This window comes from Lotus japonicus, chromosome 3 (assembly GCF_012489685.1).
Source record: "Lotus japonicus ecotype B-129 chromosome 3, LjGifu_v1.2".
Classification (NCBI taxonomy): domain Eukaryota; kingdom Viridiplantae; phylum Streptophyta; class Magnoliopsida; order Fabales; family Fabaceae; genus Lotus; species Lotus japonicus.
Genome location: NC_080043.1, coordinates 17,857,402 through 17,881,967, shown reverse-complemented (window position 1 = coordinate 17,881,967; position 24,566 = coordinate 17,857,402). Strand labels below are relative to the sequence as shown.

General features: G+C 37.2%; 5 protein-coding genes across 6 annotated transcripts; 3 read left to right on the top strand and 2 right to left on the bottom strand.

Moving 5' to 3' along the window:
• Positions 1-161: 161 nt before the first annotated feature.
• LOC130748607 (uncharacterized) lies at positions 162-2,739 on the bottom strand. The gene is made up of 3 exons (XM_057601839.1): positions 2,363-2,739; positions 1,485-1,673; positions 162-1,183 (listed from the first exon to the last, which is right to left on the bottom strand). Exons 1-3 carry the CDS (start codon positions 2,534-2,536, stop codon positions 707-709), a joined length of 840 nt encoding a protein of 279 aa, XP_057457822.1. The 5' UTR covers positions 2,537-2,739; the 3' UTR covers positions 162-706.
• Positions 2,740-4,641: 1,902 nt separating this feature from the next.
• Positions 4,642-8,055, top strand: LOC130743698 (zinc finger BED domain-containing protein RICESLEEPER 2-like). Its single transcript, XM_057595930.1, has 6 exons — positions 4,642-6,829; positions 6,911-6,986; positions 7,480-7,552; positions 7,638-7,736; positions 7,836-7,912; positions 8,022-8,055. Exons 1-6 carry the CDS (start codon positions 4,642-4,644, stop codon positions 8,053-8,055), a joined length of 2,547 nt encoding a protein of 848 aa, XP_057451913.1.
• Positions 8,056-13,036: 4,981 nt separating this feature from the next.
• Positions 13,037-16,168, top strand: LOC130743697 (protein FAR1-RELATED SEQUENCE 5-like). Its single transcript, XM_057595928.1, has 5 exons — positions 13,037-15,238; positions 15,319-15,486; positions 15,633-15,806; positions 15,890-15,943; positions 16,109-16,168. Exons 1-5 carry the CDS (start codon positions 13,037-13,039, stop codon positions 16,166-16,168), a joined length of 2,658 nt encoding a protein of 885 aa, XP_057451911.1.
• A 2,266-nt stretch (positions 16,169-18,434) lies between these two features.
• Positions 18,435-21,375, top strand: LOC130743696 (uncharacterized). Its single transcript, XM_057595927.1, has 11 exons — positions 18,435-18,607; positions 18,707-18,809; positions 19,200-19,577; positions 19,651-19,757; positions 19,865-19,958; positions 20,052-20,141; positions 20,219-20,308; positions 20,387-20,524; positions 20,611-20,735; positions 20,823-20,889; positions 20,977-21,375. Exons 1-11 carry the CDS (start codon positions 18,435-18,437, stop codon positions 21,121-21,123), a joined length of 1,512 nt encoding a protein of 503 aa, XP_057451910.1. The 3' UTR covers positions 21,124-21,375.
• Positions 21,376-22,530: 1,155 nt separating this feature from the next.
• On the bottom strand, positions 22,531-24,279 carry LOC130748281 (uncharacterized). Of its 2 annotated transcripts, none has more exons than XM_057601464.1 (3): positions 24,121-24,279; positions 23,077-23,612; positions 22,531-22,973 (listed from the first exon to the last, which is right to left on the bottom strand). In XM_057601464.1, the coding sequence occupies exons 2-3, from the start codon at positions 23,608-23,610 to the stop codon at positions 22,683-22,685; spliced, it is 825 nt and encodes a 274-aa protein (XP_057457447.1). In that variant the 5' UTR covers positions 23,611-23,612; positions 24,121-24,279; the 3' UTR covers positions 22,531-22,682. The 2 variants fall into 2 exon arrangements, with proteins under 2 accessions (XP_057457447.1, XP_057457448.1); XM_057601465.1 differs by having other exon boundaries at positions 23,077-23,615; positions 24,121-24,173.
• Positions 24,280-24,566: the final 287 nt, after the last annotated feature.

Below are 24,566 nucleotides of genomic sequence, written 5' to 3'. Positions count from 1 at the left end.
TAAAGAGATATTTCTGTGTAAAATGGAACCAAGCTTTATCTTGTTGCTTAATGCTCAAACTAGGCCTAATTTGTTCTGCTAACTTCCACCATTAGAGTGGTGCGTTGGCACAAAGAGGAGAGGACAAATCACAGGTCCATTGTTACAATTGAATGACTAGATTTCTCACAACTGCAACCTTATCATCAATTTTTCTGAATCATACAAAGAGGAGAGGACAAATCACAGGTCCATTGTTACAATTGAATGACTAGATTTCTCACAACTGCAACCTTATCATCAATTTTTCTGCAGTAACTAAGCTTCAGGAAATTCCCATTCAATATATAGTTCATGTTGATATTGGTCATGTTGTATGGGCCACATCAGATAAAAACTCTCCCTATATTTCTGGACCAATACGAAACTTGAACACTTAGATTTTCTCACACAAGATGCAAACCGGCTGGATATCGGACGGTAGCAGCTTGAAACAGGTTGATTTAGTGTTCATGAACATTGACAACCAAAACAATGGATAAAATACAGTAGTTCCCTATGATTCATGAACATTGACAACCAAACCAATGGATAAAATACAGCACTTCCCTCTGATTCAACCAACCAAGTGATTCTATTCAGTCAATTCTTGCCTGTCGATGTCACTTTTTACATTCACTATGGTATCAAACCAGCCATTTAAGGGTACCGTAGTATACGAATATCCTCACTTCACAGGACGCACACCAACTGTTTTCACACGAAACCGGTATTGGGGCAAAGATTCTTCATCTTCATCATCATCATCATCTTCTTCTTCACTAGAATCATCTTCAACATTGTCCCACCGTGCGTAGTCTAGAGTAGAATGTCCTTTAGGTTTTGGAATTGTTTGCCATCCTTCGGACTGCTTCTCAGTTGATTCTTTGCTTGGTGCTTTAGGAACCGTAACTTCCACTGTGGTCATTTTAGGTTCATAGTTTTGGTCCCTTTCTTGTTTAAATGAAGAATTTTGGTCTATTTCCTGAGGAGCACACTCAGAACCGATAAAACTTTTTCCAAGCTCATCCTTTTGATCAATCCTAATATTAGAAGTTGCAGCAAACATCTCTTTCTTCTTATTATCTCTATTTAGCATCAGCTCAGCCTCCTCATCTCCTTGTTCTTCAAACTCCTCTTCTGACTCTGGTATTGGAGCAAGTGACTTTCCTTAAGCAAGGGGGAAAAAAGAACAGAAACAATATTTCTTATTACAAGTTCACAAAGCAAATTAATCATGAAATAAAAAATCTTGGCCAAATTTGAAAGGTTTGTGTAACCTATCTTCTTTGTCCACTAACTTCAAACACACACACACACACACATTAAATCCAACTCTTTATTGCTAACATATGGTTTTTATTTATTATCTGGAACAAGAACAACAACAATAATCAGTCAAACATAATCCCATAACTTGCTCAATTTATGCAACTGCAATGAAAACATATGGGATAACGCCTTACCAACTGTGTCTTCAAGCGGGCGTGAAGATTTTGATAGACCTCTGAGTCTGGATTCAATTCCAAGAGTCTATTGACATCGAAAAGTGCTGAATGGTACTCCTTCAAGGTCACCAGTGTTTGAGCTCGCAGCATCAAAGCTCCACTGTGCTCGTGATCAAGCTCAAGCACTGAGGTGCACTCTTCTGCTGCCTGAAATGGTAGTGACAATAAATGATTGCATCCTAGAAAATAAGTATTTAAACTGGAAATCATTCATCAAAAGCATGCAACTAGACAAGTGCAGAGAGCAGGACAAGAACAGGCATCATTTCAAAATATTGAAATCGTAACAAATGTTTCACCCTCTTTCAGTTAATTTAACGCTCAAACCGTAGGTCTCAAACCCAAAAAATAAATCCTAACCATTGTGGTACACAATTTATAACAAAAGGGCATAACTAAAGAACACCATCAAGAATTCACAAGAGAAGGAAACAGCACTGTCAATTTAGTAAATCTCCGTAGTCGCAAGCAAGTTCACAAGCCAATTCTATTAGAATTTGGGAGGCCTAACTCAACCTAAAACAAGCTCAAGAGTTGAGCGTTACTCTACCCTTTATAAAGGCTATCTATGTCAAATCTCTAGTCAATGTGAGACTTCTAACACGCCCCCTCACACCTAGGGCAACTGATTATTAGTTACCCATCAGCTAACCAATGACCCAGCAGACATATTCAGACAGTCAAAATCAGAATTCTGATCAATTTCCAACACACTTTAAATAATCAAACAGTTCATCCCTCTCAAGCACACTACTCAAATAACCTAATATTTCTATAATTTAGAAAATAGCAGAATCATAAAATTCAAATTCGTTAGGAACAAGAAGAAAGGGAACCTTGTTGAAATGGTGAAGCTTGAGGAAGCAAGCAGCACGATTGCTATGCAAAGCGATCTTCTGAGGATTGGTCTTGGCCATGGCGATCGCCTCCGTGTAAAACCCTAACGCCTCGCTGTATCGTCCGTCACGGTACATCTGGTGACCGCGTTCGATCTTGTTCGACGTCGCCATCTTCGAATTCGAAAATCAAAACAGTTGAAATCGCGATTCGAATTGCAGAAACAGAGTTTGAAATGGCTTGAAATTTATAGTTCAGCTCAGTGACAGAGAATGGAACGAAAGAACAAGACGATGATGGAAGCGTTTTGACCAATAATTGCGCTCTTGATTGAAACGCGCGTTTGCCTCTTTCTTTCAATTTCTTAAAGAAAACAATTAGGTGGCACTTTGATTCGTTCAATCAAACACTTCACGTTTTCTCCAATATTATTTTGTAAACTTTATTTTTGGGTTAAATATGTTTTTATTCTTAAAGTATACACTTGCAACTAAAATGGTCCATATGGATTTTTTTCATTGCTTTTGATCCTGATTTGTGTAAGCCGGTTGAAGTTCGTGGGCTGGCCTGCGTTACCGCGGAATAAGGCGGGTTATAGCCCGAAAAATAGATGACCGCCTAACTACGAGCTTATAGAGACAGAAAAAGGAATAAGATAGGCCAAAGTAGGGGTGAGCAAAATATCCGACCCGACCCAAACCCGGAAAACCCGACTTTAAAAAACACTGATGGGTCGGGTCGGGTCGGTTTACGGGTATTAAAAATTGGACAGATGGTTCTATGCGGGTAATCACGGTCGGGTTCGGGTGGGTTCAATAAATCCGTCGGTACCCGACCCAACCCGATTAAAAATTAAAGATTTTTCCTTGTTACAAGCCCACAAATTGGTGAGGCCCAATGTTGAATGTCTGATTAATTGAACCCCAACCCTAGATATAAATTCAAAACTCACAATTTTCATTCATTCAGAATCAGTGGCCGTAGTTGAACTTGAACCCTAGGAAAGAAACCAAAATGACAAAACCCTAGAACTTGAACCTTGCACCGCCGCCCATTCCCTCATTTCCCTTGGTATTCCCCTCCATTCTTCACCCTCATTAAGCTTGAACAGTGAAACGAAGGCTGTTTGAAGGAAGAAAAGGTATGGTTTCAGATCCTCTCAGGTCTTGACCAGTTTCTGGTTTCATAAATCATTGAAATGAAAACTTGTTTTTTAGCTTCCCTTCCAATCTCTGTTACGTTGTCTTGTTCTATATTTTCTGTTTTCTTGATCTCTGTTCTTATTATCTTCTTTTTGTCTGATGCCATTAGGAGGCCTGGAGACCATATTGGAGCAACAACTTAATCTTCAAACTTTTTTTCACTTGTGAATCTCGTTTGGTAAGTTTCTAACCCCATTTTTATTTTTTAATTTTGTCTAAACCTTGTGAGCTTGCTAATTATATATCTGTTGCCCTGTCTTTGCACCTTTTCTGCAATGATTTACCTTTGTAGTTTTTTTCCTCCTTGTCTGGCTTGAATAAATGGATAACTATCTTGTACATGTAAATGTTATGTTCCATTTCGTTAATGATATTGAAAAGCTAAAAAAAGAAAAGAAAAGTAAAGGTTTGCCATCTGCAAGACATTTTTATTATAAAAAAGATGCAACCCAGATTAAAAATCAATGCTTTTTCTAACCAAATGTCAAAAGAGAGGTTGTAGTTGTTTGGAAAGGCCTTAGTAATTCAAAAATACCATGAACATGTCATCCTTTGATCGTATGAACTAGAGTGGCCCCATTGTTTCAATTTTCCAAAAGCTCTTTACATGAACAATGAAGAATATGTGATGGGCCACTTACCGAGGGAATTCTTTGACTGCTGCAATTTTAAGTTATAGGAACTTTCTATCTCCTCCTTGTTATTAATAGAAATTAGTAAAAAAATTTGTCTAGCACTTGATTTTAGTAAAAGTAAGTTTCTTTTTTGGTCTTGATCTCTAAGTTGGCTATAATTTTTTCTTTTATGCTTTATTCTTTATTTATATTTGGTTCTGTTTTGGAAAGACACTTGAAAGTTAATTAATACTGGCTGAAATTTACACTTAACATGCTTATTCATTCACTTGAAACTTGGGCTTATGTTTTGACAATTCCATAGTCTTGATATCTAAGCTGGTTATGATTTTTTTTTCATTATATTTTTTTCTTATTTATCATTGTTTCTATTTTGGATTGACTCTTGAAAGCTAAACTAGCTGAACTTCACACTTAACATGCTTATTCATTGACACAGTGATGGAGCAACCTAATCAACACTTGTCTTCGACACCATCTCCAATAGACACCCAAGCAGCTGGACCATCCAATGTAACTCAACCAGCAGGTGCTTCTATTGGTGGAAGTCAACCCACTCAAGGTGCTGAGACTGATATTGCTAGGGCTGATCCTGTTGTGCTTCCCCCACCCCCTGAAGTTGAAGGGGCTAATCCTAAGAAAAAGCGTAAGCCAAATGCTAGCGGTCCGCGTACAACAGCTTCTATATGGAAGCACTTTACCAGATTACCTGAAAATGAAGTTCAAGACCCCACTGCTGCTTGCAACTACTGTGGTAAGAGGTATTTGTGTGATAGCAAGACTCATGGCACCACAAACTTGAACACCCACTTGAAAATTTGCATTAAGTACACCTATGCAATCAGTAATGATCCAAGCCAGACTGTCCTTAATTTAGCTTCTGGGGACCTGGCAGCAACTAGCCTTAGATTTAATGTTGAAGCATGTAGGAAGGCAGTTGCGATGTTTGTTATCTTAGATGAACACGCTTTTAGAGCTGTTGAGGGAGAGGGATTTAAATTTCTATGTAACCAATTGCAACCTCAATTCACAGTTCCGTCTAGATTTACTGTTGCTAGGGACTGTTATCTGATTTACCTTGATGAAAAAGTGAGGCTGAGAGCCTTTTTTAGGTCAAATTGTAGTAGGGTGGCCCTTACAACTGATTGTTGGACATCAGTTCAGAACCTAAGTTACCTAGTCTTGACTGCTCATTTCGTAGATAATGATTGGAGGTATCAAAAAAGAATTATCAGCTTTTCAACAGTACCTAATCATAAAGGTGAGACAATAGGGAAGGTTGTTGAGGAAGTTTTGAGGGAGTGGGGGCTTAGAAATCTGTCCACAATCACCGTTGACAATGCATCTTCAAATGATGTTGCTGTAGCTCACTTGAAAAAAAGATTTAAGAACATGAATGGTTTGGTCTTAGATGGCCAATTCTTCCACATGAGATGCTGTGCTCACATTTTAAACCTGGTAGTGAATGATGGTTTAAAGGATATGAGTGGTTGTATCACAAGCATTCGTAATGCGGTTAGGTTTGTTCGGTCATCTACTCAAAGGCATGACAAATTCATGGAATGCATTGAGTTTTCTAGGATATCTTCCAAGAAACTAGTTTGTCTTGATGTTCCTACTCGATGGAACTCGACTTACTTGATGTTGGATGCAGCTGAGAAGTTCCAAGTTGCATTTGAAAAGCTGGAGTTTGAGGATCCCAATTACTTGGAAAGCTTTGGTGTTGCTGGTCCCCCTACTAGTGCAGATTGGGATAAGGCAAGAGCTTTTATTAGATTTCTGAAATTTTTTTATGAGGCCACACAAATGTTTTCATCATCCTTGCATGTTAGTGTGCATACTACCTTTCACCAGCTTGCTGTAATTTATAGTGAGCTTGTGCAGTATTGTCATAGTTCAAATCCTACTTTGAGTAGAATGGGTATGGATATGAAGCTCAAGTATGATAAGTATTGGGGTAGCATTGCTAACATTAATCATCTCCTTTATTTTGGGGTCATCTTTGATCCTCGATATAAGTTGAAGTATGTAAGGTGGTGCTTTTCTAAAATGTATAATGAGGACCCAAATCTGATAAAAGAGCTCATAACTAGCATTAATGAGAATCTGTCCAGAATGTACGATTGCTATTCTGCTGCTCATAATGAAGAAAATAGGCAAGATCAAGGGCAATCATCTCATGGACCATTGGGTCCTTTGGAGGGGAGTACATCTGGGTCAAAATCTGCTGAAATTCCAACTTTCTTAGAAATGGCAAATGCTTTTCAGCAGCATCTTGAGCAAGAAAGTTCATTTGAAAGTAAAAATGAGCTTGAGAGATACTTAGATGAAGCTTGTGTTAAAGATAATGGCAAGTTTGAGCTGCTAGTATGGTGGAGGCAGAATTCATCAAGATTTCCAATCTTGTCAATTCTGGTCAAGGATGTTTTGGCTACTCCAGTTTCAACAGTGGCTTCTGAGAGTGCATTTAGCACTGGTGGTAGAGTCTTGGACACTTATAGGAGCTCTCTAAACCCTGAAGTTGCAGAAGCACTGATTTGTACTCAAAACTGGATGAGACAATCTTCCAATCAGCCCAAAGAACTTGATGTTGTTGATGTATTTGACCAATCTGAAAAAGTTATAACAGGTAGAAGTTTCTTTTCATAACTGTTATTTTATTTATCTGTTTTCTTTCCTAATAGATGTGTTTTCTTTCCGTGTTCTGTAGAATTTCGAGGCTTGATCATTTCTGGAAGGGCTAGAAGATGTGCTGCTGGTGCTGGATCTTCTCAGTCACAGCCAATGTCTATTGGCTGAGGTTCAATGGTTTGCAATATTTTATGAATAAGTTTTCTTATTGCTGCCTGCTACAATTTATTTTTCAAATTGACTAATTTTTCAACTAAATGTTTATTTTATGGCTAATTTTCAGTTGAGAAAGACTTTTTTGGAGTCATTGTGTGCAATGACTCATATTTTGGTAAGTCAAGCTATTTCTTAGAATTATTGTTTCTTTCTTTTTAGTTTGGACAAATATCTTAATTTTTTTGTGATCTTCATTGTTGGCAGCTAGTATGTTGATAGCTTCTTGCAGTTGTTGAATTGTGTTGTAATGTGGATATATTTTGGCTGAGTTTGGGGCATTCTTTGGACTTATTTTGGATTTCTCAAGATGGGCATGCTACTACTCTGTTCTGGTTGTCTTTGGTAATTTTACTGATATTGATTTTTACTCTATGTTTGGTGTTAGCTAGATTTGACTGAATTTGTGTTTTGATCAATTCATTTCTATTGCAGCCAAAATGTGGTGTTGATCACCATTGAAGGAATATTAATTGGAGCTCTACTATTGAAAAGTATGTGTATTTATGTATTTGTTATTGTTTGTGCTTCCGATTTTATTATTATCTTCTTGCGAATATAACTGAGTTGTGCTTCAATCCCTCCCTTTGTAGAATTGTTGGCTAATGGAGAGTGCTCCTAAAAGATTCCCAGGGAATACAATTACTGGTTATTCCCTTGAAGCTCCTATGCTAGTAGTGTACATGGATGAGGTAATATTAGTAACTCTTTGATTTTGTTTTTATTTTATTTTGTGCTGCATTACATTTCCAGCAAAGGAAAATGTTTAACTCTTGTAATTTAAATGCCAGATGTCACTTGAGGGCTGGAAGAGTTTGATAGAGTGCCCCAAGATTCATGCAAGTTTGATGGTGAAGATTGAAGAATGGTGAATGACTGCTTAAGAAGCAAAGCTTTAATGACAGATGCATACTTTTCTACTTAGTTATTTAGGCTATGATTGGTCTGTAACTATAACATACTTATCTACTTTTTAGCAATTTAAGCTATGACTATGGGTCTGTAACTTGATTCACGCATAACCATTGATGTTGTGCTTATGCTACCTATGCCTAATTTTTAATTAAGTTTACCTATGACTACTTTTTAATTAAGTTCAAAGATTTATTAGTTTGATCTCTAGTGACTCTAGTTTGGAATGTGCTGTATGAAATATTAATTTGGTGCAGGTTTTTATCAATGAGTCAGACTCATTGTTAGCAAAAATATGATTTTAGTCATGGGCTAAGGCCTTAGTTTACCAAAATTAGTACAGCCCAAGAAAAAATTAATTTTGGAGTTTTTTTTTTTTGCAAGTCTGTTTTACTAAATAAAACCTTGATTTTTTTACCAGGTCCAAAAAAAAACGTAGCCCATTATCTGGGCCCAACCCGACCAAACCCACCCGAAACTAGGTTGGACCCAACTTTACCCGAACCGACCAACCCGAAAGTAGCAGCGGTCGGTAGCGGGCCTAATAAATTATTGTTCGGTTTTTTTCGGGTGGGCTGAAATTGGCCCGAACCCGACCGAACCCGCCCGAAGCTCACCCCTAGGCCAAAGTTCGCAGGCTATAGCCTGAAAAACATAGGACCACTTAATTGTGGGCTTATGCGGGGCGGACTAGCGCGGGCCGGGCCAACCTGCGTACCCAGCTCTAGACTACAAGTAAGGACCTTTGATGTAATAATGCTTATGTGTCATATTTTTTTCATACGCACTCACCACACAACCTTCCCCCCACCCTCCATTCCCGACTTCCCCTCTCTCTTCCTCCTCCTTCTTTTTTCACCATTGCACGTTTACACATGTTGTCTCACATTTTGGGGGGTGGTTATGGAGGTTGGCTGGTGGTAGGTGGTGGCTGAAAAGCGGAAGAAGAACGAGTTCAAATTGGTGTGGGAAATATTTGAAAGACCATGTAAAATTAATGAATGCACATGAAAAAAATGTTTTGAATTAAAATAATGGCACATAAGCATTATAACATCAAAGGTTCTTATTTATAACAAAAAAAAATCAGGGATCAAAAGCAATGAAAAATATTTATGGGGATCATTTTAAGTGCAAGTATATATGTCGTGGACAAAAAAACATAATTGAGCTTTAATTTTTTTATTAATTTTCTCTTAAAAAATATATCTTTATTGAAATCAATAAAATATGTCATTCTTATATAGGTTCAAATTTTAAAGAGGTACAACCATACCAGATGATTTTATCTCAATCCTAAAGCTTAGCAAAATAATCAGCCGCTTGATTACCTTCCCTTAATATATACCTAATCCCAACACATTGAATTGAGCTAAAGGCATCAAATTATCAATGGCGCAAAACTCCCTAATATTCGCCATGACCTTCGATCCTTGTGCATAACCCACCCAACTGACAAAGAGGAATCATTTTCTATCATAATATTGTGAAAGTCAAACTGTCGGCAAAATAATAAAGCATGAAGAATGACTTGTACTTCATCCTCATCATAAGGCCACACTTATCCAACCGTCTTTGAAATGTAGTCTAACACTTGACTATTGTTATTCTTCAAAGGTAAAAACTACCATACCACAGTTGTATCATACCTTAGTGACATGTACCAATTAAAATAGGTTTGACTGTTAGTTTTGACTTTCTTTTGTTCTTTTCTTTTTTTTTATATCTAAAAAAGAAAAATACATAAATGATAATTAAAATTGTCAGGTTGGGTTAAGTTAACCTAGTGTGGTTAACATTTATGATGATTTTGAATATCAACATTGCTATGGAAAATTGAGTTTTTTGTATTTTTCAGAAGAGGGTTATTAGAAGGAGAGTTAGGGTTCATCTTCTGGGGTCATCTTGACGGCGGCGGCGGTCGTTATTTGCACGGCGGTGACGAACGGTTCATGTGGACCAAGGGTTCATCGCGACCAAGGGTTCTTTGATAGTCGCGACCAAGGGTTCATCGTCGGCGACCAAGGGTTCATCGGCGGCGACCAAGGGTTCATCGGTGGTGACTTTGTCTTCTACCATTTTCAGCGTGAGCGTCGTAGGTCCCAAAACCATATTTAGTCTATCAGAAATTTGTTTCCATTTTCTTGCATCTTGTAGTTCTATCTGTTCCATCGTTGAACACAGTTTAGGGTTCGATATTTTTGCCCCTTGCATATGCTATAAGTTGATTGTGTTATTAGTTTGTTGAAATTTTGTTTCTTTGTGGTTTTCACTGATTTAGGGGTTCTGATTAGTGCGGTATTATCCTTTCAATTGAATGAATTATGGTTTTGGGGGATGTTTTAATTTGGGTGAAATGAATTTTCCATTATTGTAAAAAACGAAGTGTTCCTCAATTTGATAGGGTTTAGGGAAAGTAAGAGGCATGAGGAAGAAGACCAGATGCATATAGGTCATCTGCTATTTACAAATTTTAATTCTTAATTGCAAAGTTGTTTGTTTGTGATCAAAATTTCTTTGTTTGTTGAGTTCATTGATTTAGAGTTTTTGATTAGTTTGGGATTTTATTTCCACATGAATGAATTCTGGTTTTGAGGTGTCCATTCCTTTCCATTGTTGATATAACTTATTATGGCTCAATCTCATAGGTAATGGAATGTAAATCGCAAAAGCAAGAAGAACAGGTCCATATAGCTGATGAGATGGTTGTTGGTAATGGAAGTAACGAAGAATCTGGTCCAATGAAATTTAATGGGGAGGAAGATGGTTATGAGTTGAAAGAGGATGAATTGCCACCTGTGGATGAAGTTCGTATGAAATCTTCATATCGGCAATCAAGCGAGGTTGAGAAAGCACAGGTTAATAGCCTTAAGGAACATGGGGTTTGTACTTGCAATATATTGGGGTTGATGCTAAGGCAGGAAGGTTGTCAAGAAGGTTTTGGTTTTTTTAAGAAGGATATGTACAATCATATTAACAAGAATAATTTGGTAAGGGTCGGTAACGGCGAAGCAGTTGCTGCTTCATCATATGTAGATGAAGATGAAGATGAAGATGTAGATGAAGATGTAGATGAAGGTGAAGACGGTGGACAATGAAGGGATGCTGGACTAAAAGCTGAATAAGATGCTGATTTAATGAAGTCCCTTTTTTATTCTTATTAAGTTTTTGAATTCATTTTCTTTTGTACGCTGATATTAGGATTTAATTTTAGTAATGTACTTTTGGTCCGTCTAAGGCATGTTGCTGCCAATTTTGGATGATTTGGGCTGTTAAGTTTTGATAGAAATTTGTGTTGATAAATGGCCTTTGCTTGGTTATTTTGATTTATCTAATGTCTATGGTTGTCCATATTTTTTTGGTTAAAAAAAAGATGGAATTTCCATTTTTTCTTTGTTGAACCCAATTGGTGTACGTGAATGAATTTGGACAAGATCAAAGTCAGTCAAATCCTGAACACAAAAAATGTAGTTGGGTGTTGAACACAAAACCACATTCAGTGCATTTAATAGCAATAAAAGGTGCCTAAAAAAATGTAGTTGGGTGTTGAACCCAAGACCCGTGAGAATTTAAACAAAGCACAAACCGCTGAAGTATGATGACAATTTTGTACTTAATACTATAACATTTGTATTAGTAATGCCCTAAGTCGTATTTAAGATCAAAAAATGAAAGGAAAATGCACGGATCCAGATTCGAACCATGGCCAATTGATTAATCTGCAGCCACAAATACCATTAGGATATAGGTAAAGACAATTAAAATTTTGCAAATCAATATATAATATCTTTTGAACCTTGCGTTAAAACATTTAAGTTTAAGGCATTAGATTAAGGGCATCAACCATAACTTCTTACCGTTCCATTCCCTTATTGCTTATTGGATCTAAGTTTAAGGGATGAACCTTTCCCTCACATCTTAAAAGGGCTTAGTTTGAGGCATGAACCCTAACTTCCTATGATCCCCCTCGATGAGTGCTTAGTAATGGTTAGCTTAAGACATCAACCCTAACTTGTTATGATACCCTAAATACCCCTTCGTCCCTTATAGTCGTAATCAACCCTAAACTACCTTGACTACATTTGCCGTAGTGGTTATTCATGGTTAGTTTAGGGCATCAACCCTAACTTCCTTGAGTGGTCTGTTAATGGATAACTTAAGGTATCAACCCTAACTTCTAATGATACCCTAACTAACTCTTCGTCCCTTTATGTTTAACTGATTAGTCGCCATTAGTTTTGGGTATCAACCCTAACTTCCTTTTTATTTTTTTGTAGTGCTTAGTCGGTGTTAGTTTTAGCCATTAACAGTAGTTATAATTAACTTTTTTTTTGAAGTGAATTATTATCAACTTAAAATGTATAAAGAATTATTTAATTTAAGAATATTTAATATTTTAGATTTTTATCACTGTTATAATATTTGGTTATTTTTTTATGTGTAACAAGTATATTTCAAAAGTATATTTGCTTATTTTCAAATTATTATATTTATTTGATGCTAAATTAGTGGACACTTTCAGAATTAACATTAATGAGGAGAGGGAAAGTATCACGTTTGTATCCTGTGAAGAAGGAAAGGCACCAGAGGGAATTAGAGAGACACAATTCAAGGCAAAAAATTGTAGTGGATTTAGGGTTAACCTCTTGTCACAAGCGGCGGCCGGCGTATTTGATAATCGGAAGCGGCGGCGGCGGCGTTTGTTTGGTTCTTTAAGGGCTGAGTTTTGGCTATCTAATTGGTAAGTTCAAAACTAGTTTTCCCTTTTGCGTTTCAGTTCATGTTAATCTTCTTTCCATCCTTTTACTCATGGTATTGGATTATTTGAGTTTCTCTGTGTTTCCCTGTTTTCATTTCATTGATTGTATCGTGAGTTAGGGTTTTTGATTGTGATGGTTTTCCTTTATTGTTTTTTGGGTTGATGGTTTCTTCCTGTGGCAATTAAATTTGAAACTATGAAAATAATTCACCAGTTTAAGGACTATGAAGTTGTTAAGCTAAATACTCTTGTGGTTTGTGAATCTTATAGGTAATGGAAACTATATTTGAGGAAGAAGACCAGGTCTAGAAATCTGATGATATGGTTGATGATGATGGAAGTAATCAAGTATCTGGCGGACCTGAAACTGATGGGGAGGATGATGATGCTGAGTATGTGAAGAATATTTTAGAGTTGACAGATGATGACGTAATGGGTCTTGAATTTGATTCGGAGGAAGAAGCAGTAAAGTTTTATGAACGATACGGGCAATGTTTTGGTTTTGGGGTAAGGAAGGATAATGTGTATCGTGGACCCAAGGGTTGTGTTGTTACACGTCAATTAGTTTGCAGTAAAGAGGGGGCAAGGCACAAGAAATACATGGAACGTGGTGATCGGGTTAGAGCTCCAAAGCCAATTACAAGAGTCTCATGTCCGGCCAGATTTCGCGTTCGTTATGAAAGAAACTCAGGTAAGTGGAAAGTAACTCTTTTTGAGAAGTCTCACAATCATGAATTGACTCCGGTTGACAAAGTACATCTGATTTCTTCATTTCGCCAAATAAGTGAGTCTGACAAGGCCCAGATTAATAGCCTTAAGATCCACGGTGTTCGGACATGTAATATAATGGGGTTGATGTTAGGGCAGAAAGGTGGTCATGAATCTTTGGGCTTTACTAAGAAGGATCTGTACAATCATATTGACAAGGAGAAGCGGATAAGAGTTGGGAACGGTGATGCAGTTGCTGCTTTATCCTATTTTGAGGCAAAGTCTGAGAGTGATCCTATGTTTTTTTCTAAGTATACTAAAACTGTTGATGAAAATTTGAAAGACCTGTTTTGGAGTGATGGAGTAAGCAGATTAGATTATCATGCATTTGGTGATGTTGTTGCTTTTGACAGTACATATAAAAGGAACAAGTACAACAAGCCTCTTGTTATTTTCTGTGGCTATAATCATCATGGGCAAACAACAATTTTTGCATGCGCTTTGCTAACAGATGAGTCGGCTAATACATATAAGTGGGTTTTGGAAACTTTTGCTGAATGTATGTTTCAGAAGCATCCGAAAGCAGTTGTTACTGATGGTTGTTTGGCTATGAAAGAAGCCATTCGGTGTATCTTTCCTAATGCCCGTCATAGGTTGTGTTCATGGCACATTCAACAAACTGCAATTGAAAAGTTAAAGCATTCAGAGTTTCTGGATGAATTTTCAGGGCTGATTTATGCTAAAATGAATGCAGAAAAATTTGAGAGATTGTGGGCTGAAGCTGTTGAAAAGTATGATCTTGCTAATAATGAGTGGGTGAGATATATGTATGGGTTGAAGACAATGTGGGCGGCGGCTTATATGAAGGATCTATTCTTCGCAGGCATAAGAACCACTTCAATGTGTGAAGGGATTAACTCATTTATCAAGAGTTATGTGCAGTGTAAAAACAGTTTGATTGATTTTATCCACAATTTTGAAAGGGTTGTCAAGGAGTACCGACACAATGAGTTGGTAGCAGATTTTACAACTATGTACACGGAGCCTGTGCTAACAACTCCACTCCGTGAAATTGAAATTGGCTTTTCCAAGCTTTTGACAAGGAAGATGTTTGAAGAAGTGAAATCTCAGATTCAACGTGTGGGTGGCTTAGAAATTACTCAAAGGGCAGAGGTAAATGGTGTGGTCATGTTGAGGATGCATAAGTTTTTGTATGAGCGGCGTGAATACGTTGTTTTATATGATAAGCATTCTGTGAAATTTGTATGTGATTGTGGAAACTTTGAGTATTGTGGTATTCCTTGCTCCCACATCATATGTGCGATGAGAAAAGAAAGGGTTGATGAAATTCCTCCTAGTCTTATATGTAAACGCTGGTCAAGGAATGCTAAAGTTGAAATCATGCATCATATTAATAATTCTGTTGCTGAAAATGATGTCAAGAAATTAGCTATGCTGCGCAGGGGTGTGTTGTCAGCTGCTTGCAACATACTGAACGCAGTAGCTTGTGAAAATGTTAATGACTTTCCTGAGGTTATTGTGGATATTTACAAGCTGGCTGAAAAGGTCCAAAGGCGCCGGGCAGGAAACTCTCGACTACGCATTGGTCCATTTTTGATTGGTGATCCCGCTGTGGTTACTACAAGGGGCCGCAAGAAGAATGTTGGGAAGAAAAAAAGGCTATGTGGTAGATGCAGGATGAGTGGGCATACAACCCGCAAGTGCACACAATTGCCTCACCCAGATGGTTCTCTTGATGTTGATACGGGTGATTCCTCTGTTGAGTTTGGCGAGGACGATAGTGTGCAGGATCAGGTAGCTGTCTTGATGTCATTATGTTGTATTTTAATATTTGTTTCAGTGCTTTAAACATATTTTTTTTATTAACTCTGCAGGTTGATGGTCTTATGCTGGATAATGGAAGGAAGCGGAAAGTACGATCAACAAAAAACACGCCAAATGCAAAAGGGAAAACAGCAACGCCAAACAGGAGAACTGGAACACCGAGAGGGAAAAATGCCACACCAAACAAAATATCTTCAACAGCAAATGGGAAAGCCAAGGTAGTTATTCATTTTGTACATATAGATGTGTTGTTGTGAATGATAATGTAAATGATAATGTAAGAAGAATATTTGTACTTGCTGTTTTTTTTTATTCAGATTACATTGATTTTACTTAACTCTTAATTTGGATGTTAATGTAATAGCATTTGAGGGATGATCATGCTACAGAAGCTGGTGGAGTTCAGCATTATTCGCATTATCCAATGAATATGGCAAATGAATTTGCAATGTTCCCTCAATTTCCTGAAAACGGAAATTACCAATCATACCCTGGTATACGTATTTCAGAACCAGGTTCTTCTTCCACAATTCCTAAGGTAAGCGAGCATGCATTTCTATTAATTTTTTTAAAGTAATTCCCGTTTTCAACTCATGTAATATGGTTGTTTGTGTGTCATAGTTTATGAGTTATTTGAATGAAGTTGAACGGAATGCGATGGTTGCACGGGTTGAAGTTGGTAGAGGCGAAGATGAAGAAGAAGATGAAAGTGAAGATGAAGATGGAGATGAAGATGAAGGCGAGGAGTAGAATTTAAATGAACAAGAAATCATTGTCCAAGAAGTCAATTTGTCTCTGTTTTTTGTTTTTTTTATGACATGTTTATGTTAATTTTGTTAGAAATGCACTTGGTGTGCTAAGGCATGTATGCCAGATTTTGTTGATTCCAGACATGGTTAAATGGAGTTGAGAGATTTATAAAATTAATTTATGAAATTTATGTCAGGTCTTGTCTTTTTATAATTTAAGAAAAATTTGCAAAAATTAAGTCCTTCACCCAAGCTGTACGAATTAAACGTCTATGGTGATAAATGTCCAAAAAAAATTATGGTATTGGGTGTTGAACACGAGACCTGACTGTACTAGAACCAAGAAGTTTCCACTGAACTAAATTGCTTAACTGTGATGTATAGTTCCAACAATTGTATTAGTAATGAACTGTCTTCGAAATAGAAAAACTAAAACAAATACATGAAAAAATGCGCTCAGCAGGATTTGAACCTTGGACATGAGGCACATTGGGGGAGATATAACAACCATTAAGATACAGGTCAAGTTTTGACAAAAGTGTGCAAATTAATAATTAATAGCTTAAGTTAAAGAAATTTAGCCTTAGCTTAGAGACGAGTGGTGGATGAACCCTAACTTTTCATTCCGATCCTTAGCCTTAGCGATGAATCATGGATGAACCTTTCCCTTAGCGACGAGTCGAGTGGTGGATGAACCCTAACTTTTCCCCTTCCGATCCTTTCCCTTAGAGACGAGTGGTGGATGAACCCTAACTTTTCCTATTCCGATCCTTAGCCTTAGAGATGAATCATGGATGAACCCTAACTTTTCCCTATCCGAACCTTTCCCTTAGCGTCGAGTGGTGGATGAACCCAAAGTTTTCCAATTCCGATCCTTTCCCTTAGAGACGAGTGGTGGATGAACCCTAACTTTTCCCTATCCGAACCTTTCCCTTAGCGACGAGTCGAGTGGTGGATGAACCTTTCCCTTAGCGACGTGTCGAGTGGTGGATGAACCCTAACTTTTCCCCTTCCGATCCTTTCCCTTAGAGACGAGTGGTGGATGAACCCTAACTTTTCCCTATCCGAACCTTTCCCTTAGCGACGAGTCGAGTGGTGGATGAACCTTTCCCTTAGCGACGTGTCGAGTGGTGGATGAACCCTAACTCTTCCCCTTCCGATCCTTTCCCTTAGAGACGAGTGGTGGATGAACCCTAACTTTTCCCATTCCGATCCTTAGCCTTAGAGACGAATCATGGATGATCCCTAACTTTTCCCTATCCGAACCTTTCCCTTAGCGTCGAGTGGTGGATGAACCCAAAGTTTTCCAATTCCGATCCTTTCCCTTAGAGACGAGTGGTGGATGAACCCTAACTTTTCCCTATCCGAACCTTTCCCTTAGCGACGAGTCGAGTGGTGGATGAACCTTTCCCTTAGCGACGTGTCGAGTGGTGGATGAACCCTAACTTTTCCCCTTCCGATCCTTTCCCTTAGAGACGAGTGGTGGATGAACCCTAACTTTTCCCATTCCGATCCTTAGCCTTAGAGACGAATCATGGATGAACCCTAACTTTTCCCTATCCGAACCTTTCCCTTAGCGTTGAGTGGTGGATGAACCCAAAGTTTTCCAATTCCGATCCTTTCCCTTAGAGACGAGTGGTGGATGAACCCTAACTTTTCCCTATCCGAACCTTTCCCTTAGCGACGAGTCGAGTGGTGGATGAACCTTTCCCTTAGCGACGTGTCGAGTGGTGGATGAACCCAAACTTTTCCCCTTCCGATCCTTTCCCTTAGAGACGAGTGGTGGATGAACCCTAACTTTTCCCTATCCGAACCTTTCCCTTAGCGACGAATCATATTTATCACTTACATCATATTTATCACTTACATGAAATCTTTATTATTTTTTTTGAAAACTACATGAAATCATAATTTTGAAACTAATTATTAAAAAAAAAGTTAATTTCAAAATAATCTACCAATCAAAAGTTCCGTGTTTAACCTTGAATAGTAGTTTTTCTGAAAAAAAGGAAACTTTGAATAGCAATAGTCAATCTTCGTTTTAATTACCCAATATCAATCCCAATGGTGTTTTCTTATCAAATTTTAGAATATTAATAGCCACTATTCATTATAAAAAAGAAAGTAATAGCAACTAATCTGTCGAATGTCTATTATATCCTTAACCAGATTGACTTAGGGGAAGTAAAGGATATAGTGCATAGCAGTGAAGGCACATACGGCTGCCTCTTCTCCTTCCCCTCCTTGGCACCGTTTTCTTGTGGATATTGAATTGGGTGTGCCTTTTGACGTTTGAGGTATCCAACACACATTATATGCACAATCAATTCAATACTGGGTGTTATCAATCATATATAATGAGTAGTTCAGAGGTTTCTAGCCTAAACCTTTCTCTTCAACTTCTTCTCACAAATTTCATGGCTGGAAGAGGAAGGACCCCACGACGAGGAACCACAAGGAAGCGTCGGTTCAAAGATTTGGAATCAATCACCTCTCCATCTCCAGAGAATCCAGTCGCTGATGAGGGACCTTCTGTGCGGCGGGCTCGAGTGTCACAGAAGGTGCATTCAATCATCAACATATCTTCAAGGTGGGTATTTGTTTTCTGGTTATAATTTACTTGTTAGGTTAACAAAATCCCTAATCTATTCTAATTTTCACACTTGAACTTTTGGGTACAATCTTGAAGCATTCATGACAGCAAGCAAAGAAAGGATGTTCAATTTGATCAAGAGCCACAAATCAATGCTGGAGAAGAAACCCCAAATGGGAAAGGAACTCCAAATGATAAGGTATGATTTAACTCACATATTATACTATTTGAAAAGCAAATAATTTCTGATATGCAAGAAAACCCCATTCCTACAGTCATTTTGTTTTATAATTTAAGTGTTGAAATATAAGGGTTTCAGCTACTGAGTATGTGTTGTTTCATGATATTTCAAGTTAATGAATTTTGCATAACAATAAATGAATGTCACTGATTTGGGTCATACCTTAGGTGTTGAAATATAAGGGTTTGTGCTACTGTGTATGTGTTGCCTCATTAATGAAATTTCCATTTTGTTTAGGGTTTAGGGATTTGGTTCATATATGTGAAATTAGCAGTAGCTGGTTCATTATTGTAAGTCACAGAATTTTGATTGCTTATGGGTTCCTTGAATCATATATTTTATGCACAGGATGTGCTGAACACAGTCTCAGAATTACAAAAAGATGTTCGATCATTAATGCAAGCAGTGGGATTTTTAGCTCAAACTTGGTACACCAGCACATCGAAAGATCCTGAACTATCTGATGAGGAGTTGTTTACGAACAAATCAAAGTACTCTTTAAGAGCTACTGCAACTGAAGAAATAATGCTGAAATTTGTGCAATCTACGCCCAATGACAAAGGAAAACAGAAATGTGTAGGTGGCTTGGTAAAGAAACTGTTTTCTCCATCTGAGTTTCAGACTCTAGGCAGTGGATTCAAATCTGCAACTCCTCCATCAAATCAAAATGATAAGACATCTTTATCTGGTCCAGCTGCTACAATAGATCCCATTTACATTCCCGTTGTAAGTATTTTTTTTTAAATAAGTATGAACACATTGCTTCAAGTTCCTGATTCATTGTTTATTGTTATAATAGTGGTTGAAAAGCATATTTGGACCAGCTGTCTTTGAAAACCTTGACTACACTGATATTGCAGTGGCTTCTTACATATTTAAGAGGTGCAATGATGGAAGTGTAGATAGGTAAAAAGTAGCAATTTTAATTACAATCTTCTTATGTATGTAATATAGTTTATTTGTGTTAATCACTTTGTACCATATGTTTATTGTTTCTTCATTGTTTATGACAGCAAGGAATCACTTATAATTCCTGTAATCAACCATGTTAATGGAACCCGTGGGGTATTGCAAACTCTGATGCCAAAGTGCAAAGTTGATCAAGAGGTGAGAGTGAACACGACATCTTCAACAAATTCTTATCATTAAATATTTTTTGTCCTAATTTCTCACCAAAAATTTTAATATTTTTTAATGTAGGTTATCAACTTGTTTGCCATAATGTTGACTCACTCTGAAAGGGATATGAACAGAATTCCTAAGTTTTGGTTCTTACCAACCTACTTTTCCGTGAGTCTAATATTTATGGAATGTATGTTATCATCTTGCATGGCATGTTTATGACATAATTTTAAATTATTTTACAGCAATTCATTATGGGCTGGACCACCCACCCTCAAAGCATGATCACCAATCAACAGAGGACCTACATGGGGAAGATTGAGATGTTGTCAAAGGTATAATCATTACAATAATTTCTACCTTAGACTGATTAATTCTCAAATTGTTTAACTGATTTTAATGTTATTCCTTAGGTGTTTGTGCCCGTGAATGACAACGGTAAGCATTGGTACCTACTTGTGTTTGACTTTGAAAATGAAGAAATTGTATACTTGGACTCCTTCCCAGAAGAAGATAGGTTGGAATATAGGATCTTCAACGCCAAGCTGGTGGTAAGGCACAAGTAACTTTCAATTCATTATTCTTTTTAATTACTTGTTCATTATGCTCCTAATCAATTTAAAATTATATTGCTTAGGCATTATACATGGAGAAAATGTTCAGAGATCCATCATTCTATGACATGGATGAAACAGTGAGGCCTCGTGTTTCTCAGTTTAAGGTTGTCGTGCCCCAAGGATTGCCAGTGCAGAAATCTGACTCGTGAGTATATGTTATATTTGTTTTTTGACTGGAATTACATTATAGGGTTCCTACATCATATAAAATGTGGTTGGTTTTTTTGTGTAGAAATGATTGCGGGGTGTGGGTAGCATGCTGGATGAACGAATTGGGAAAAGATGGATACAATATTAAGGTAACCTAAGTTATAAATTCAGGTGCACGATTTGTATATTTTTTTACAAATGATAGTAATTGTAAAAGTTTCTCTTATGTTTTGCAGATTGACAATAGCACACGCTTGAAGTTTGCATTGAAGTTGGCTTTACACAAGTACAACGAAAATCAGGAAATTCTCATGCAAAAGGCTTATGAGTTCTATGGAAATATGGTGAAGGGTACACTGGTCAGGAACAAGTGTCTTCCTTGAGTGAAGGAATGCTTATATGGAACTATCCATATTATTTACCTTCTTATTATTCTGTTTGTATTAGTCATGGACCAATTGTTTGGCCTGTTTGGAGAATTGTTTTGATTGGATGTGTTTTGCATTTTGGACTGGTGTGTTTTGGCCTGTTTGTGCCCACCTTTTGACCTGTTTTCAGTTTTGTTGTTTTACTCAGTTGTGGACAAGTTATTTTGGCATGTTGTGCCCTATTAAGACTGCTTGCGTTTTTTAATATTTCAGTAATGGTGTTTGACTTTCATATCATTCAAGTTATTTTTGCATATGCTTCCATGGCTTTGTTTAAGTCTTTAAATTTTTGATACCCCTTTGTTTAAGTATTTACATTTTTTATCCCAAGTTAGTCAAGCTTTCTACTACACATGATTTTTTTTATAAGGTTAAATAAGGTACTCTCCCACCTTGAGTAAAACGGTTTTTAAATCATGTAATTAACTCATTTCTACTATTTCTACTAACTTTAACAAAATTGGAAACAAAGATTCAAAGCCTTCCTAAAATATGAAGTTTTTATTAATCACTGCCAAATTATGGTAGTTGAAAATGGAAGTTTTTTTTCACATCACTGCCAAATTATGGTAGTTGAAATATGAAGTATTTATTCAAATCAATGCCAAATTATGGAACTTTTTTTGAAACTAATTTGAAAATGCCAAATCAATTCAAAGACAATGATAAAACCAATTGCTACAAAACCAAGTACTTAATAACAGAACTTAATTTGAAACAATGCCAAATCAATTCAAAGACAATGACAAAACCAATTGCTACAAAACCAAGTACTTAATAACGGAAGTACAAACATCCTTCAATTGACCAACATCCTTTATAACAAAAGTACCATATAGCCAAAAAAAAAAAAATTTAACCCATCTTAATTGCAACCAGGACAACGAGTACAAACACCCAAGTACCCACAATGATTTTGATGTAAGCTTGTTCCCTCCTCCTACCCTCCGCAAGCAAAACTTCAACCGCACTCGCATCAATCGTGTTTCTGTTAACTTGTGGTTGTGGATTAGAACTGTTAACAGGTTGATTGTTCACCCCTTCAATAGGACCTTCTGCCCAATCAAAGTAATCACAATCCTACAATTTTATATCATTAGATTAGCACAGATAATTATATAAGTTTACATGCATCCATGTATGATTGATAAAAATGAATTTTTTTACCCCATAAGAACATTGGTAAAATGTTCTCCCATAATTAACCCTAGTCCATGCTGTCCTAATTGAGGGATAAAGACCGCACTTGCAACGTCTCGCATCATTAGCAACGCTTGCAGATCTTGGGGATGAATAAGATTGGGATGCCATTTAAAAACTACACAATAGACGAACATTTTAAAAATCAGAACATGATAATGATCAAAATAAAACACAGTATCAAACAAAACACATGTAGCAACCAGTAGGTAGCAAACAAAACAAGTTCAAAGTTAAAAAACACAAAGATCTGAATCCAGTATCAAACAAAACACATATGTAGCAACCAATAGCTACCAAACCAAATTCATTTTCTAATTCCCATTCCCATTCCCATTCCCATTCCCATTACGGCGCTGAATCCTGACATGAAGAAAGTTGTTCATTTCATTAGCCTTGAAGTGGAGCTTGTCGCCTTTAACTAGGTGGTAGTCACTGACAAACTGATAAAAGTCTTCTCCTAGATGACAATCTGTCAATTGACCGTCTCTCTTCCTCCACAACAGCGAGCATAAATACCTTTTGCCATCACCTTCCTTCATGAGAACAAAACGTCCCCAGTTGTGCTCACTAAGGTACTCACGAACAACTGACCTCGGCAAGGGCTGATTAAACAAAATAAGAAAAATTACCAAATTAAATTAAATATATAAACAAATTTAAGTAATATAAATTGAAAGTGAAAGAGAATGATGACTGATTGCTTACCAAGGTTTGATTCTTTTTTGCAACAGAGCCACTGATAACCTTAACAAATTTATAATATTGTCGTCCATTAACCTGGACATACCCAGCCTCTGCCTCTGCCTCTGCCTCTGCCCGAGCAACATCATCTTCATCATCCTCAGAGTCAGAACTCAATTCAACAATTTCTGGACCCGGTTCTTCATATTCCTCCTTAACAGGAAGTGGATATGGAAACTCATTCTTATTTTCATCAAAAATACCAATTTTAAATCTATTCTCCCCTTCATAATCAAATACCAAGTCATGGTTCTTTTTCAGACCATAGAACCTGACAAGGGTAGGCACAACATCCCAGAGAACCCCTCCTAAACATCCAACCACAACACAAATTTTCACACAGTTCCCACATGGATCAATAAGCTGAACTTCATTCTTAAGAGAGGACTTCTTACTTTCATAAAAATATCTAGGGATATCCATGTGTTCCTCACTCAGATTAATAGGAATTGTAAAAGTTTTCCGGAATGTGCCACGCGAACTACCACCATGTTCCATTTCTACTAAGAAAATACAGTTTCAATGTAAGCAATGGAAGTCATTTTCATATCTACAAACAGGGTACAACTCCAACACAAACTCAAGCCCAAAAAACAGAGCATGAAAAGTTACATATAAACATACAATAACAAAAACTATTATTGACTTGCAATATTCATATAATCACAAGAACTATTATTTGTCAATTTATAAAAGTTACATTTAATCACAAAGGGAGAGATCAGAGGTATTCTTAGCCCAAATATGAAGAAAAAAAACTTCTTTTCATGAGCACTTTTTCAGGGGCACTTTTGCAACCACAATTTTCAGTACATGCAACTAACAAAACAAGAACAACCACATGCCCACATACCCAGGTTTCACGTTCTAATTAAAATGATATCAACAACAAAATTAACAATGTCAGGACATGCAACCAAAATTAGCCCCAATTTCAAAAGGTTGACCACGATTACAGAACAAATCATTACATGCAACCAACAAGTACTCAGGTATAAACCCACTAACCTTAAACCGTGAAAAGTATGACCACGAACGGCGACGGTGACGGCGACAACGAACCCCGACGGCGTCAATGAAGAACAACCCTGTTCTTGTTTCTGAACCTGCAAAATACAATGCTTCATGATCAATACAAAGTCCAAACAAAGCCGTTCAATCACTCACGGAAGAAGAAACATCAAAATAGCAGTAGAATGTTGGTGGAAGAGAACGAACGGAGGAAGAGAACGGAGAAGGAGGAAGAGATTGAAAGGGTTTGAAAGGAAAACCACTTACAGTGTTGCAAACGCGCCACCGGAAGAAGGAATTGACGGAAGACGAAACGGAAGAGGAGCCCGAAATGCAGAAGTGAGTAGAAGAACAATGAAACGGCAGTTTTGGAAGAGTGTAGAAGAAGAATGGAAAAGATTGATTTTCAAATTCTTGGGAATTAAAACTCTATTAATGAAATC

Excerpts from the sequence above, each read along its gene's own strand:
- LOC130748281 (XM_057601464.1), bottom strand. The coding sequence starts at position 23,610 with ATGGAACATGGTGGTAGTTCGCGTGGCACATTCCGGAAAACTTTTACA. Across the intron at positions 22,974-23,076 it reads CAAAAAAGAATCAAACCTTG|CCCTTGCCGAGGTCAGTTGT; the intron begins GTAAGCAATCAG and ends TTGTTTAATCAG.
- LOC130743696 (XM_057595927.1), top strand. The coding sequence starts at position 18,435 with ATGGCTGGAAGAGGAAGGACCCCACGACGAGGAACCACAAGGAAGCGT. Across the intron at positions 20,142-20,218 it reads TCTTACCAACCTACTTTTCC|CAATTCATTATGGGCTGGAC; the intron begins GTGAGTCTAATA and ends ATTATTTTACAG. Across the intron at positions 20,309-20,386 it reads AGATTGAGATGTTGTCAAAG|GTGTTTGTGCCCGTGAATGA; the intron begins GTATAATCATTA and ends GTTATTCCTTAG.
- LOC130743697 (XM_057595928.1), top strand. The coding sequence starts at position 13,037 with ATGGTTGATGATGATGGAAGTAATCAAGTATCTGGCGGACCTGAAACT. Across the intron at positions 15,487-15,632 it reads CAGCAAATGGGAAAGCCAAG|CATTTGAGGGATGATCATGC; the intron begins GTAGTTATTCAT and ends TTAATGTAATAG. Across the intron at positions 15,944-16,108 it reads CGATGGTTGCACGGGTTGAA|AAATGCACTTGGTGTGCTAA; the intron begins GTTGGTAGAGGC and ends TAATTTTGTTAG.
- LOC130743698 (XM_057595930.1), top strand. The coding sequence starts at position 4,642 with ATGGAGCAACCTAATCAACACTTGTCTTCGACACCATCTCCAATAGAC. Across the intron at positions 7,553-7,637 it reads TGAAAAGTATGTGTATTTAT|AATTGTTGGCTAATGGAGAG; the intron begins GTATTTGTTATT and ends CTCCCTTTGTAG. Across the intron at positions 7,913-8,021 it reads ATGGTGAAGATTGAAGAATG|CAATTTAAGCTATGACTATG; the intron begins GTGAATGACTGC and ends TCTACTTTTTAG.
- LOC130748607 (XM_057601839.1), bottom strand. The coding sequence starts at position 2,536 with ATGGCGACGTCGAACAAGATCGAACGCGGTCACCAGATGTACCGTGAC. Across the intron at positions 1,674-2,362 it reads AGCTTCACCATTTCAACAAG|GCAGCAGAAGAGTGCACCTC; the intron begins GTTCCCTTTCTT and ends CTACCATTTCAG. Across the intron at positions 1,184-1,484 it reads CCCGCTTGAAGACACAGTTG|TCACTTGCTCCAATACCAGA; the intron begins GTAAGGCGTTAT and ends GCTTAAGGAAAG.